At 51.3% G+C, this 14,669-nt stretch overlaps 4 protein-coding genes across 5 annotated transcripts; 2 read left to right on the top strand and 2 right to left on the bottom strand.

Annotated features, from left to right (window-relative positions):
- Positions 1-680: 680 nt before the first annotated feature.
- FOIG_09400 (uncharacterized protein) lies at positions 681-5,167 on the top strand. The gene is made up of 2 exons (XM_031209658.1): positions 681-1,301; positions 1,352-5,167. The coding sequence occupies exons 1-2, from the start codon at positions 1,100-1,102 to the stop codon at positions 4,012-4,014; spliced, it is 2,865 nt and encodes a 954-aa protein (XP_031060745.1). The 5' UTR covers positions 681-1,099; the 3' UTR covers positions 4,015-5,167.
- On the bottom strand, positions 3,903-5,182 carry FOIG_09399 (uncharacterized protein). 2 transcript variants are annotated; one of them, XM_031209657.1, is made up of 2 exons: positions 4,295-5,182; positions 3,903-4,226 (listed from the first exon to the last, which is right to left on the bottom strand). In XM_031209657.1, exon 1 carries the CDS (start codon positions 5,006-5,008, stop codon positions 4,370-4,372), a length of 639 nt encoding a protein of 212 aa, XP_031060744.1. In that variant the 5' UTR covers positions 5,009-5,182; the 3' UTR covers positions 3,903-4,226; positions 4,295-4,369. The 2 variants fall into 2 exon arrangements, with proteins under 2 accessions (XP_031060744.1, XP_031060743.1); XM_031209656.1 differs by having other exon boundaries at positions 3,903-5,182.
- Positions 5,183-6,246: 1,064 nt separating this feature from the next.
- Positions 6,247-10,867, top strand: FOIG_09398 (uncharacterized protein). Its single transcript, XM_031209655.1, has 4 exons — positions 6,247-6,512; positions 6,580-6,651; positions 6,704-7,044; positions 7,095-10,867. Exons 1-4 carry the CDS (start codon positions 6,460-6,462, stop codon positions 10,421-10,423), a joined length of 3,795 nt encoding a protein of 1,264 aa, XP_031060742.1. The 5' UTR covers positions 6,247-6,459; the 3' UTR covers positions 10,424-10,867.
- An 809-nt stretch (positions 10,868-11,676) lies between these two features.
- FOIG_09397 (uncharacterized protein) lies at positions 11,677-14,298 on the bottom strand (the record flags this gene model as incomplete). Its single annotated transcript, XM_031209654.1, has 4 exons — positions 11,677-11,954; positions 12,472-12,577; positions 13,761-13,865; positions 14,296-14,298. 4 exons carry the CDS (start codon positions 14,296-14,298, stop codon positions 11,677-11,679), a joined length of 492 nt encoding a protein of 163 aa, XP_031060741.1.
- Between the last annotated feature and the right edge of the window lie 371 nt (positions 14,299-14,669).

Raw genomic sequence — 14,669 nt, 5'->3', positions numbered from 1 at the left:
AGTCTCATATGGTAATGATGTACCAAAGCTACAAAGCTTCAAGACAGATGGTGACTAGTTTGTCATGGGTCACGCGACAATAAGGTCGCAGTACCCCTATTCATTGTTTACAAAAAGGTCCTGGTTGACTAATATTCAGCCATGAAGCGACTCAGTTGTGAGGAATGTCGGCTGGTGCCTGAGCAAGGCGATCGAGAGTGTCGATGTAATGCTGACAGGTGCTGATGTTTGATGTCGATGTTTAGACCGCCCTACCGGAAGTTTATCGTCAAGCCTCCCGCGTATGAGTGGGTAAATCGAGATACAGTTCAGGCCACCCTATAGATTGGCAAAACGAGACAAGGACACTTTGGCAGATATTTTTACTGTAGGAAAGCGTTTGATCTTTAGAATTAGTCAGATGTTGACTATATATGATGTTTTAACATCGCCTCATCTTCACGAATCTTTTTAAATAATTCTGTAGGGCTGCTTCAGTTGCATAAGCGCTCAGCCATTCCTCCACCGCTAGAGCCAGTTGGGAAGGGTTCCCTTTTTTTGGCTGCCGTCCCCTCTCGGCAGAACGAGGCAAGCCCAGGCCATTCCAGGGCATCAGCCAATGCCAAATCTCAGATGAGCGGGGCTTGTTTTGGTATGGTCCTGGCCTGGACCTTGATTCGGAGCCTCCACCTCCACTCTCTCTCTCTAATCTTCCCGAGCACCCCATCCATCCATTACCATCCTTGAATGTTTGGTTATCCGTCTTTATTCATCCCTCCCTCCCTCTCTTTACTTGTTTTGGTCACATATCATCCACCAACTTTGCTCGAGTCTTTGTTCTGGCTGATAATCTATTTATTGTATTAGCCCCTGGTCTCTCAAGTCCCTTCCCTCGATTGCGTCACGACATCTCGACGTCTCCTTGTTGCCTGCTGTGCGCGTCCTGTTGTGACACTATCATCTCAACGTTTTTAACCGCCAAGCTTACGCCGCCCACGCATACGCATCACATCCCATCTCATCTCTGACCGCTGTCTTGCGCTCAACTGTCTTGCCGCCAGATCATCGCTTGAAGATCGAATTGCTACATCAACAGGGGCCCGAGGCCTCGAAGTTCCCAATGTCGAATAAGAACGAGGCCTTGTCCTCGATGGATCCCTTCTCACCTGCACATCAACCCGACGAGGGTTACTCCGAAGATCCTCTCACACCAACCGTGAATCAAGAGTTATCGACCGCTCTTGCTACGCTACGTTCTCCCTCCGACTTGAGCACATGGCTTGTCGCGAACTCGTCGCTTCTACCCCTCGAGGTCAGAACAGGTACGTTGTGTTGATTGGATTGCTGGGGTCTGTTTGCTGACTGTTGACAGAACTGACCATGGCGTTACTCGACAACTTACCTACGTCCGTCATCGCCGAGATCGTCCACCGATTGAATCCAAGACTCTACATCGACTTTATTCAATACCTCCCTGCCGAGATCTGTCTTAAGATTCTAGGTTTCCTCGATCCTGTTTCCCTCGTAAGCGTTACGCAGACATGCCGCGCCTGGTACGAATTGGCACTTGACCGAAAGCTATGGGAGCGTCTATACCACATGGAAGGGTGGAAGACCATCATGAGCGAGATCGAAGCCTGCGAGACTAAAGTTAACAACGGCCTTGACCACTCGATCCGTCACCTTAACCGACTCCAGTCGATGCAGGACGCCCATCCCAACAAGATTCGTGCCGTTGTCAATTCGGATGAGGACCTCGAGATGACAGATCATGACCGCACGCCTGGCCCCAGCGAGACCTTGGCCGGCGGAAGCATGTTCGGTAGCCCTTCTTCCTCCTTCTCGTCGAGTCGACCTGCGATCGTGCCCATGGGCGAGATGGACCTTGATGGTTTGTCGAGTAGAAACCCGAGCTTGGATCGAACACCTTCATCATCATCCGACAGCAGAGGAAAGCGTAAAGAACCCAGCGACGATACCGAGTCCTCTCTTGCTTCAATGTCGCTAGCCGATGCAGCCAACACATTACCACCGTCATCATTGTACATCTGGGATGTGGGTCGATCACGATATCGTATCAACTGGCGCTATCTGTACGGCATGCGACGGAAGCTGGAGGCGAATTGGGAGCTTGGAAAATACACCACTTTCCAATTTCCTCATCCCAATTTTCCCGAGGAAGGACATCAGGAGTGCGTATATGCTCTACAGTTCGACAAAGACTACTTGGTGAGCGGTAGCAGGGATCAGACCATGCGTATCTGGAATGTTCGCACCCGCCGACTTGTCCGACCACCTCTGACAGGACACATGGGCTCCGTCTTGTGTCTCCAATTCGACGCTGACCCCGAAGAAGATCTCCTTGTTTCTGGAAGTAGTGACTCCAACGTCTTCATCTGGAAGTTTTCGACTGGTGAGCTGGTGCAGAAACTAACAAGGGCTCATCACGAGTCCGTTCTCAACGTGCGCTTTGATAAACGAATCCTGGTTACGTCTTCCAAGGACAAGACGATCAAGATCTTCAACAGGCGCCCGTTGAAACATGGCGATTTGGGCTACAACGGCGGCGATCTAGTCGGCCCAGTACCTGTTCACCTGCGAAGGTATGGTTATGAGCCAGACCTTTCCCAGGAACTTCCCGTCAAGCCTCCATTCACCATGATCGGTCGTCTGGATGGACATAGTGCTGCCGTAAACGCGATTCAAGTTCGTGACGAGACCATTGTTTCCGTATCAGGAGATAGGCATATCAAGATATGGAGTTGGCCAGATCAGGCCTGTACTCGGACCATTCCAGCACACGACAAGGGAATCGCGTGCGTGGAGTTTGACGGGCGCAGAATTGTGAGTGGCAGCAGTGATTGGGAAGTCTGCATTTTTGATGCACCTACTGGTCTTAAGGTTGCTCAGTTGCGAGGACACGCCCACTTGGTGCGTACTGTCCAGGCGGGATTCGGTGATCTGCCGTACAGCACAGCAGAAGACTGGGCGGAAGCCAAGGCGGTTGATGCTGAGTACATGCGCGCGCTTGAGGCTGGTGAGATTGACAATGCCATGGACCGAAGGCATAGGAGAGACCGTCGGGCAAATGCTGGAAGCTCTCGACCTCAGGATGTTCAGGCATATGGCGCCAAGGTTCCCCCCGGAGGTGGTGGAGGCAGAAAGTATGGTCGCATTGTATCTGGTTCCTACGATCAGAGCATCATCATTTGGCGACGCGACAAGGAAGGTGTTTGGAAGCCGGCAATCCATCTCCGACAAGAAGAGGCTGCAGCAGCTGCCCAGCGTGAGGCTGCGGCCAGCTTGTCGAGCGCAACGTCGAACGTCGCGATAGCCGGATCTCTGGGTAGTAGATCTTCACATTCGTCCACGATCGTACCACGATCTCCGCCTACGAGCGGCACTCCTCTCGGGCCTTTGATGCTGCGCGATCACCACGGGGATACCCAGCGAACGGCAAACTCATACCAGGTGCTGATCGACCAGGCGGTACCCCTTGGGCCCAGCTCGCTACAACATGTACTTGCAACATACCCGATTGTGCTGGCTCACCATTCCTACCTACAAACCGCCATTGAACGCGAGACATCGCCTTTGGTCCGAGCCCAGCTTAGAGGGGTGGTAACGGATGCTTTGGCCAACCTCCAAATCCGTCAAATGCCGATGCGACAGCAGTCGAGTTCTGGTAGTTCTCACATGTCCAGCGATAGCGGCCGTACCAACCCGAGATCCGGTCAAGCGCCTCATGCGGTGCCTGTTCCAGGAGGACCAGTTGCGCAACCTCCCGCTAATAACCACGCACAAGGTGCGCCTCCTGGACAACCAGCCCAACCTCCAATTCACAATGGCCATCATGCAGGCCATCATCCTCATATCGCCGCTGCCGAGAACACGTCAGCACGGGTCTTCAAGCTACAATTTGACGCGCATAAAATTATTTGCTGTAGTCAAACCCCAACGATTGTTGGGTGGGATTTCTGTAATAAGGATCCCGCATTGGAAGAAGCTGTCCGATTCTTTGCAACAGTCGACTAGATCTGTAATTCTGGACCATAAACGTATATCTCAGAAAGCATTCTTTTGAGCGAGGGAGTTGGGTTATATGGGCTTGACAGGGTCTTTATCGAGAATAACTGCAGAATCATCAAGAGTTCCATTGGCTACAGTACGATTGGATGTCTTGTGTGTACAAATGCGTACTGGACACCTGCGGATACTCAGGATCGATGTTCTTCAACAGGTAGAAACTACAAGTTTAATGTATTCATGACAATAATGGAAGAGTGAAATGATGTGCTTGGGTGACCCTACGAACCTAACCAACGCCGTGACAAGCAAAACCCATGTAGAAATCTCCGAGAAGTCCACCGTGATCCAGCAACGCCGTTCGTTAACCAGCAACCTGCTTCACCTTGTCCTCGGTCTGAGGAGGCTCGTCCACAAACTCTGGCACGACCTCATCCTGCAAGAAACCCGGCACAGCACCACCCATCTCATGCTCCATCTCGACCTCCATCCCCAACGCCTCCAGCTCAGCATCCAGCTCATCCTCCTCCACATCCTCAGGAATATCATAACTCCTCGCCAAACTCTCCTGAATCTCATTACCCACATCCATCAAATCCGCCATCTCATCCTGCAACCTCTCAATCTTATCAATATCAATCTTGCCATACTGCTTCTTCAGCTCCTTATTCGTCGTCTTCATCGCATCCACCTGCGTCATCACGTTCTTCAGGTTGTCCTGCATGTTGCTCGCCTGCTCCATGTTCCACACCTGGCTCTCGAGCTTGTCCTTCTCCGCCTCGTACGCCTTGCGGCGCTGCAGCACCTTGAGGGCTTTCTGCTTCATCGCTTGCTTTCCGGGGCCTTCGCGCATGCGGGAGAGCTTTTCTTGGTAGGCGCCGAGTTCGGCGTTGAGGGCTTTGAGTTTGGTGTCGAGCGAGGATATGCGGGTGTCGAGGTTGGTTATGGCGCCGTTGAGGGTGGGTTTGGGGCCCGCGGGCTTGGAGCCGAAGAGGCGGTTCATCTTGACGTTTGTAGAGGGTCGATGTTTATACAGAGATTTTCTGTTCGTAGAGTGAGAGTGTAGAGGGTAGATATGCGACGTGTGCCGTGTGTCGTGGAGGTAAGTGGTGGTTGTAAGGGTCGGAAATGGTGGCCTGGAGAGATGACGTTCACTGCGCACGCGGCTCAAATGGGTGGATGGGCCTGGAGCGAGCGGCGGGGCGGGGCGGACACCCCGCCTTGGATCTGAGACTCAAATCGAGCTACCCTAGAGCCAAAGTACGAAAATTCGAGAATCAGAGTTTGGGACACAATTTTGAGACACGTTGAGTGAATGAGTAATAGAAACATGTATTAAAAATATCTATATATGCTTTTGCAATAATACAGTAGTTTTCCAAGGCTAATCCAGCTCGTTTTTGGTGGGTTGTTGCAATTGTCGCATTCTGCATTAGAAGGACCCGCAGAAAGTAAACAAACATTCCTGTCAATCAGAAAAGACCCTGACCTGGTTTAGCACAACCGCTGGTTCCCGCTTATAATTCAGGGATTTTGATCACGGATGTCAAATTTAATGCTATTGTTCAGTTTGTGGTACTCGGAACGAACCTATGGCTTGAGCAAAGACGTGACCCATTTCTGGCTCGGGTGAGACATGCTATTACTCGACACGGGAGAAGTTCATTAGATTGCAACATCCAAGCCCAGGGCAAGGCGGTACGGCACTTCAGTGTCATTCATGAAATGTGATTGGTCTTCCGACTGTGTCAGTGTCTAACTCTAATCTACATCTTTAAGCATGTTCCAACGTCTTGGGTTTGACATATTGAGGCTTGATACATAATAATGGCAGAATCACCGTCGAATAATAAATACTGGCAACAAAATGGAGTAAAATCAATCTCATTTTAGACCCTATTGATCCTTGGCACTCTCATTTACTAGAGGTAGATCGTGGTGGTCTGTGGTTCGACAATGATCGCTAAGACCAAACGTAAATGTCATCTGCACCAGTGAATCAACAATTGAACAACAATAGCCAACAGGAACAAGAATCGTTGGCCTCACAGCAAGTAAAGTCTCAATTGTTTACTTCTGCTTGTCATTGACAGGCCATCACTGCTTGCCAGCTGCCAGCGGTGGACCCTGAAAGCGGTGACCACGCATGACCCACAATTATCTGGTGCCCACAGACGCGTCCGGAGCTCCAAGCCCAAAGCGCCTCCATCTTCGCAGCCCACATCGAAATTCATTCGCAAAACAAAACAAACTCTCAACTTCTTTGCGCACCAGCACTTGAATTCACCAACGAACTCTTCACGAACTCAACTGCTAATTCGCAAACACTTTCATCACAGTCTTCAGCTTCTTCAAGCCTTTTTTTCACACTTTTCGCATCCTCTTCGCATCGTTACCCCGTATCGCGGGAGGTTTGTTTACTTTAAACCTTCTCTTCCGCGCTGCATCTTCGCGATGGCGGCTGCGGACGTCCCCAAATGGGGCTTTGGGCAAGAGCCAATGCAAATGTGAGTATATACTCTGATCGTGAAGCTACCATGTCGTCTCTTGAGAATACTGACATTTTATTTGCAGCAAACCTGTTGCGGCCGACTTCATCCCGCATTTCACGACAACTGGCGACACTCGTGTCGACGCAGGCAAGACGTAAGTTTGCTCGACCGTTGAACTCAAAACAGCTTTGCTAACGGTTCTACAGATTCCTCAACTTTGGAAACTTTGCGTTCAAGCAGTCTCTTACCCGACCGCCTGCGTGGGAACGTGTCCCTACACATTCGCTTGCTGCTCCCAGCTCGAACCGACAGATCATGCGCCGAGTTACAGTCTCCAACGAACGACAGCCTGCTGCACCCTTCGTCATGTTCCCAAACGTCTCTGCTGTTCCTGTTCCTACTCGTGAGGAAATCGGGTTCGACCTTACTCTTCCTCGCAAAGTACAACGCCGACAATCCTACCAACCTGCCTCTAGGGAAGCAGTGTTCGAAGATATGTTGATGTTCTCACATGCACAACACATGCACAATCTCATGACAGCCAAGGGTAAGCAAGTTCTCAAAAATTACGCCGATTTTTACTGACATTTTATCTAGTCGGTGTCGTGAACAACCTTATCGAGACTCACTCTGGTCATACACGTGAAGACATGGAAGCTGCCAACCGAGGAATCGCACAAATCGTTCCGCTCAAGCGAGTTGCTAGACTCATCAGTACCGATCTTGTCGATACAGACAGCTCTCCTGTTTCCCTGGTGCCCGCCAGAGGTAACCGATTGAAGCTGTACAACGATATGCTTCTTAAGATCCAGGCTGCCAACCGATCAGGAAAGGAGTCGGTCGATCTCGGCACTGCGTCTATCGCAGATGTCTCTACCGCACTGCGAAACAGTCGCCGGGATCCTCGAAAGCGCCTCGCTGCTCTTGGCGAGACCGACCTCTCCGTCATCATGGATGAGGATGAGCCAGAGAGTCCCACCGTTGTTCATGAGCCTGTTCTCTTTCCCGAGTCCCGTTCTCCCTCGAAGCGACTTGCTCGTCTCCTCACCAGCAAGGCCATCAAGAAGGGCGTTCTGCGACTTTCTGGCGGGTTTACCAAACTCCTCCCAGGCTCTCCCAGCAAGACTCTTGGCTCTCCTTCCAAGTCTTCTCCTTCCAAGTCGAAGCGTGCTTCCTCACCTCTCGCCCAGCGTTCTAGCCCCATCTATGGATCTGCTGCTGTCAAGGACAACATGTCCACTGAGTCCGTCGCTGACTCTCCCACCCGTCCTGGTCGAACTTTCCGAGTGCCGTCTGAGTGCGACTCATCTTCTTTCGAAGATACTGGTCTCCCGGAGACCCCTAACAAGGCGTCTTCGCCTGTCATGAACTACTCGCGACCCATCGCTCCCACTCCTTCTCAGTGGAACCGACCTGAGCCCTCAACTCCCGCCACTCCTGCTGCCCAGAGTGCTCCCTTCAACCCCGTCACCCCTCAGCAAACCGACAGCCCCATCGGTCTCGCTGCCCTTCTTCCTGCCATCCTTCCTCCCTCCACCCCTCAGCCGCAAGGCTGCACACTTGAAGTCCCTAGTGTGTCTTTCGAGTTCGGGAAGTTATCCCCTTTCCGTAGCTCTAACTCTTGGATGCTTCCTTCTCCTCTGGCCACTGAGCCCAATCGTATCAAGACCGGTAACCAGGCGCGCCGTCGTCGGAGCGAACCTCTGCTCCGCAAGTTTCTTGACACCCAAGCTCGTCGTCTCTCGGCTTCTCCGCAAAAGGTCCAATTCCAACAGGAGGCAATCTTCAATGATGATATTTCTATCGCCTCGCTATTCGACATCACTAATGAGTCCCCTGCGAAGGTCGCTGCCATCGATGCAGCCGACGAGACTTCTGGCCTCGATTCCACTACCTCTCTACCCAACGAGCCTGCAGCTGATAGCGCGGCAGAGCACACTCTTCCTCTTGGCACTACCATGGAGGAGAGCGTTGCTAACGAGGCAGATCCCATTGAGGCAGCCAAACCTACTGAAGGCGGGTCTGGGTTGGGCTATGCCAGTGTTCTCACTGAGAACCTCTGGTTGCGGGATCTCAACTCTTCACCTGCACCCGCCCATTCCGACCGACGTGACGAGCAGCCCAGTACCATGCAGCCACCCACTACCGTTGCCGAGTCACCTGTCACCCAAACTCTCGCTTCTGAAGAAGGTGTTGTAAATATTGATGTCCGGGAGAACCCTGATATTTTCGGGACTCAAATCTCATCACCTCCTGCCCCTGCCCCTATACAGAATCTTTCTCACATGGCCGACGACGCCTGCAATGGCCACGCTAAGGTCGTGATCACTGAGGAAAACGGTAGACTCTTTGTCCGATTTAAGCTGTCGGCCAGATATGCCCACATGTTCCCTGCAAGCCAAGGGTTCAACGATTCTCTCTCGTTCTCTCCCTCCGTCGACATTTCTACACCAAGACCCCGACCTGTCGACTCCACCGTACAGACTCCTGATCTCAATAGCTTCGGTGACTTTGCCAGCCCATCTCCCAGCGTAATCCAGACCCCCGAACCTCAATCTACCGAGTCGCTCCTCAAGACACCTGATATCAGCGGTGTCGGTGTCATCGACCGCTCCTCCCCCGGTGAATTTGATACACCTGAACTTCCTCAGAATGATAACACTCTTGTCTTTGGCGAGCCTGCAACAATCGACCGACCTTCTATCCGACGCGCTCCTCGCCGTCAGAGTGAGATAACCCCCTTAAAGCGTGCTGCAAGAAACGCAATGGGTATCTCCAAGGGGCCTGCCACACCCCGGTTTTCGACACCAGCCGCAGATGATGGAGACCGCACATTGACCATACCTTGGGATGATGAAACACCTGCTCGGCAGGTTGACACTCCAGCAGCTCCTCCTATTCAGGAGGCAGAAGCCGCTGCTGCTGTCAATAATGGTAGCCAGGACTTGGACAGCCCAAATCGGGATTACTTGCGTGCTTTCATCAACCAAAATCGCCGAACTACCGCTTCCGCTACCGTTACTGCTACCGCTACCACCAACGAATCCTCGACTACCCCTGCCACAAACACCACCACCACCACCCTCACACCCGCCGCAGAAATCACTCCTGCCGCCACCACAACTGAGGCTGGGTCCCCAATCGCACCGGTTACAAAGCGCCAGCCTCTCGGGGCTCGAAGCCCTAATAGGGGTAGTCCCATGAAGACTAAGCGTAAGGCCGATGGCGACAGGGAGGAAACATCTCCCGCTAAAAAGACGAAGGTCGACGCGGCGGTGGAGGCAGCAGGGTCGATCCGGAAGGTCACTCGAAAGACCAAGGCTAAGCGCCAGAAGGCAGAGTTGGCTATCGACATGACGGATCTTCCCTCTGCCTCCTCCTCCGACACTCCCAACCGCAAGCAGGCTGACGATCTTGCCACCAACGTATCAGTCACCCGCCGATCATCTCGGCTCCGAAGCCAAGAGCACCCAAGCAGTACCCCCAAGTCGTCGCTGCCTACTCCCATCAAGCTCGGCCGAGCCGGTGCTGGCCGTAGCCTCCCAAAGAAGGCTCGCAGCGAGGAGGACGAGTTGGCTCGCAAGACGAGGGCCAACACCAAACGTAACATGGGTAACGCCGAGTTCCCTGCCGAGGTCCTCGTTAGAATTGCGGACGAGGCAGAGAAGGACTCAGACCATGGTCACGAGTCGGAGAGGCCAGCCAGTGGTCGACGTGTGGGGTGGAACCAGCCCCTTGAGAAGGTGCAGGGAGAGGAGCCCAAGAAGGGGCGGGCCAAGGGCAAGGCCACACAAGGACAGACGGGCATCTCGAAGCCCAAGGCGAAGCGGGCCACCAAGGTGGCAGCGGATCTGGGCATGGTGGCCAACGGCACACCCGCCAAACCCCAGCGCGTGACGCGTTCCAGCGCACGCTCTGTGGTTTGAGCACCCAGAAGTCTCCCAACGGATATGGAGACAGCTGCCTTGGTGCTTGGCGGCTTTGCTTTTGTTTTCACGATTTTTTGCTTTCGACATGTCAACGCTGGCACCAGTTGGTGCACAAGAACAAGGACAACGACGACTTCTTTTGGCGGCGTTCGGGAGGGAGGGCTCCCGAGGCCTTTGGGCGAGTTTTCACGAGTGCATGAAGCATTGCGAGGCGTTGGTGGTTGCGCAAAGATACCACATTCTAGAAGTTTTTGGGACCTGTTTTCGGTGGACGACGCAGGTCTGTGTACGGGTTTAAAGTCCTCGGGATGAGGCTGGAAAACATAGATGCCCGGGATGGGCCATTGTACGAGAATAAGACTTGATTCACTCATGGTATTGCCTTGCTTTGTGATTTGCCAGATGTGATTTATGTAAAGTACTTGTTTAATATGCTAGCAATGGAGGTCTAGTTTATCGTCCACCTGTGTTATAATGGTCGGCCGCTGCCTATGAGCCCAAGTCTAAGGTAGTATTGGGACTTTGACAAGCAAGTCTTTACGGGTGAACAGTAGCAAAGTCTATAGTCAAGTGGGAACAATCTATGATTCATATCTATCTAATTGGTAAACCTAAGTCTTTATTTGTGATAGAGACAATATTAATCGGTATGATGTCAAAAATGCCAGGGCTAAGATAGCTCGGAGTAGACAGCCTCATCAGATATTATTGTTGTGTCTTGATCACGAGCGATTTCTACACGGGAAAGCCATTATGCTCGATGGTAGGTATAATGCCATCTTATTAAGCAGGTATTTCTGTGTCATTCCAGGGCATGGTCAAAGTGCAGTCTCCATCATCTGCGTTCGGTGTTGGAAGATATGGGTGTATCAGGCCTATAGGAGATACGGAGGACTTTCGAGTGATCTTGCGGATCGGCCCTGCTGCCTCCATCGCCGCGTCAACCTTCGTCTCTTTAGCGGGTGACTTGTGCCCTCGTGCTTCCGCCTTGCCTTGATCGGGATGGTAGTTTCGACGCGATGCTCCTTAGTTTTATGCCAGAGAACTATTCCCCATTCCGGGTGGGTGAACGTCGCCTTGGGTGCTCAGCTCAGCTATGAGATGGTTGGCGGCACTGGGTTCTCAGTTGTCAACGTTATAGCCTTGGTCCTCGTGTAGGTCTTGCACTTCCAGTCTTGATACTGTTCTCCTGGACTGAGACTCGGACTGAGACTGCCTGTCGAGGATGCTCCAGGTCGAAGCGCATATAGTCATTGCTCTTGAACATGTCCGGGCTCGCTCACAGGCTGATGGGCGTCGCGCCCTTTCGCATTTTGCGTCCGTAATTTGACGAACATATCCTGACGTCTGCTCTTGGTCCTATCAGCCTGTCTTCTCTGCTTCAGAGAGAAGTGACTGGTCTCTGGCGACGTGGTCACAAGAAGCCAACAGGAAGCATGGCACCTGGCGAGGATCACCAACTCATGAGGACTGTGGAAAGCCCAAGCATTAAGAGCGGTCTTATATCCGGCCAGACCGACCTCGCCTCCTGTGTCGTTTGCATGCTCTGGCCCATTCCGGGCTAGTCAAATAGGGAGTAATAATGATAGTAAAGTCGGACTCGAACTGAGTTGGTGTTGATTAACTCTTCATGTCTAGAAATGTCTCAAGGGTTTGGCGATTAGCTATGAATCAAATACTGGCAAATCTAGGCGCTATATTGTTGCTGTCCACCGGATCTTTATACTATAAATGGAGAAAGAGACATCCTCCCATGTTTCGTGTCCAAGTTGGTTATCGTGAGGCGGTGATGTTAAACGTATCTCCAATATGGGTATACATTATATATATGCGATCGCAAGTCTTGAACTTCACAAGACCGAGATATAGTATACTCTGGCTAAGAAGTATAGTAGCTGCTATACCACCGAATCTAGCAATTGGCCTACCGAAGTGATTGGTAATATGGAATGACAGGCGGTTAAGTAACGCCTTGGCCTTGTCCGTCGTCATCCGGGGGGTTATAACATCAGAGAACCGTAGGAATTCGAACTTATTATACTTACGCTTCGACGAGTCAGCGTATGCGTATGCGATCGAGGGGTTCTCGCCAGCCTTCTTGTAATGCTCCACGTGGACGACATGGTGGTTCTCTTTGGCTTGATTCGCAGCCTTTTGACGATATAATAGGTGGTGTCAATGCGATATGAGTCAGGCTTGGCCAGCACGACTACAGCCTGTGCATCATCTTTGATGTCCGCAAAGTTCAGCTGTATCTTTGGAACGCCATCCTGTGTCGAAGGGCTGGCCGTGGGTATATATAGTTTTGGATGTTATCCATGCTGCTGCTAAACCAGACATAGCTCTCGCTGAAGCAACCTGTTTCTTGCGGGATGATGACTCATTCAGCTTTCTTTTGCCGCCAGGCCTCAGCCAACAGCCGCTCTGAGAGATTAGATAGATCCCTGTCCTGTATCCAAGGACATTGCTAGGGATCAGTGCAAAGAGCTTCGTATATTCGGACCTTGTTCTGAATCGTTGATTTGAAGCGGTTTTGCAGGCGATTCAGTGCCTCCCTGCTATTCTTTAGCACCAGCTGAGCCACAACCAGGACTAGACCCAAAGTTTAGGAGGTGCGATATGTTTCTTTTGCAGGGGAGAATCAGTCCTTCTATATGGATGTGCCATCGGTCGTAGCTCTGAGATGATCTCTCAGTCTATCACCAACTCGCGAAATGCGTCATCCATTGCATCAAGTGCATCGAATATATCAGGCCCCCAAGGGCATTTGGCTCTGAGGTCCTCCAGTTTGGTGGAGCATTTTTCCCATTTTGCGTGAGTGAGCTCTTCGCGGGTCCAGTCAGGTAGTGTAATTCTGCAGGGAGCATGGTAAACGGAGGAAGCCACTTGACGGGAGCTATTCACAAATGAGTAGAAGCTCATGTGTTGTTATACATAAGACTTGGGGGAAGCCTTCATACAGTGGGGTGATTGATGGGTTCTCACGGTCTGGATTCTCCTTGCTTTTAGGTATCACACTGCTAGGTGATTCTTTGCTTTTGCTCTCATCGTATGTATAGTATAGCTGCCATCGACAATTAAGGAGTTGTAGATGTAGAAATATATGCTCTGTTGGTGGTACAAGGTTCTCTGAAGATGTGTCCCAAGGGGAGAATCTGTCCAAGATGGCTGTCAACGCCTTCGTCTTCAACGTGTTCGCATCGAGGAAGCAATTTGGCTGCTTCCCCTTGGCCTTCTCTGTCCGGTTCGGGGTTCACATTATCCCAAGATAGTATGTTCTTCCACGCTTAAGTCCTATTTAGGACTCGGAATCTCTCATCAACATACTTCTTACGGTTGCTAGCTGGCCATCTATGTAGGGGGCCGATGCCTGTTGAATCATCCAAAGGTGGGTTGTAGCGAAACGAAGACATAATCGAGATCCGGTATAAGCCCATGCCTGACAAGTGTATTAATGATAAAGAACACGAACGAAATAGGGGTATATATATGTGTTGTTTCAAGCCTTGCTGCAAACTGGATATAGCTGACACCGCCTAGTATAAATGATTTGCCCCTTGCTTCAACACCACAGATCGATAGTGAAATTCGATGGCTGCTGGAGATTCCAGACATTTCAAGCCTGGAAACGCGTTATCCGCAACAGCTTTGCTGCTAAATCTTGTTGGATAATAGTATAGTGGAATGTAACTCGGTTTATACGTTGCTCTCAACTTTGTTGCATTATGAGCGTATATGGCGTCGACTAGCGCAGAGACTTTATCCCAGCTCCAGAGTGGAGGGAGATGCTAGCCATCCGTACTTCGAAGTCTGCCACGTCGATATTATAATATAACCGATTCGCGCTTCGAAGAACGTCTCCAACATACCATTATTGCTGAGTTAGTACAGAACAGACACTTCCGCAGGCCCTTTCGCGTTGGCTTCTGCATCACTTTCGCAATGGCCATAGAAGATACAGAGTATGATGAACTCTGCAAAGTGTTACTGCTATCTTTGGAAATGTATAATGGATTGGCGCCTTGCTCTAATGCCATGGAGCGATATTGCCTTGTCGATGGCCTTAGACAGTCCAGCTAGCTACGCGTTATCTGCTCCAGCTTTGCCGGAGGAATCAGTCGAGCAGAAACCCTGGGTGACGCAAAGCCTTGCTGGGTTTGATGCTGTGGGCTTGAACATGCTACTCTGGTGCTGTCCGAGGTAAATAGCAGGTGATGCTCAGCATTCCCCATGTTATTGCTTT

This window comes from Fusarium odoratissimum, assembly GCF_000260195.1.
Source record: "Fusarium odoratissimum NRRL 54006 unplaced genomic scaffold supercont1.15, whole genome shotgun sequence".
Lineage (NCBI taxonomy): Eukaryota > Fungi > Ascomycota > Sordariomycetes > Hypocreales > Nectriaceae > Fusarium > Fusarium odoratissimum.
The sequence above is the reverse complement of the archived record's forward strand: the minus strand, read 5'-3'. Positions and strand labels throughout refer to the sequence as shown.

Coding starts and splice junctions, on each gene's coding strand:
- FOIG_09400 (XM_031209658.1), top strand. CDS start 1,100: ATGTCGAATAAGAACGAGGCCTTGTCCTCGATGGATCCCTTCTCACCT. Junction 1,302..1,351: donor ACCCCTCGAGGTCAGAACAG/GTACGTTGTGTT, acceptor GACTGTTGACAG/AACTGACCATGGCGTTACTC.
- FOIG_09399 (XM_031209656.1), bottom strand. CDS start 5,008: ATGAACCGCCTCTTCGGCTCCAAGCCCGCGGGCCCCAAACCCACCCTC.
- FOIG_09398 (XM_031209655.1), top strand. CDS start 6,460: ATGGCGGCTGCGGACGTCCCCAAATGGGGCTTTGGGCAAGAGCCAATG. Junction 6,652..6,703: donor CGTGTCGACGCAGGCAAGAC/GTAAGTTTGCTC, acceptor ACGGTTCTACAG/ATTCCTCAACTTTGGAAACT. Junction 7,045..7,094: donor CAATCTCATGACAGCCAAGG/GTAAGCAAGTTC, acceptor CATTTTATCTAG/TCGGTGTCGTGAACAACCTT.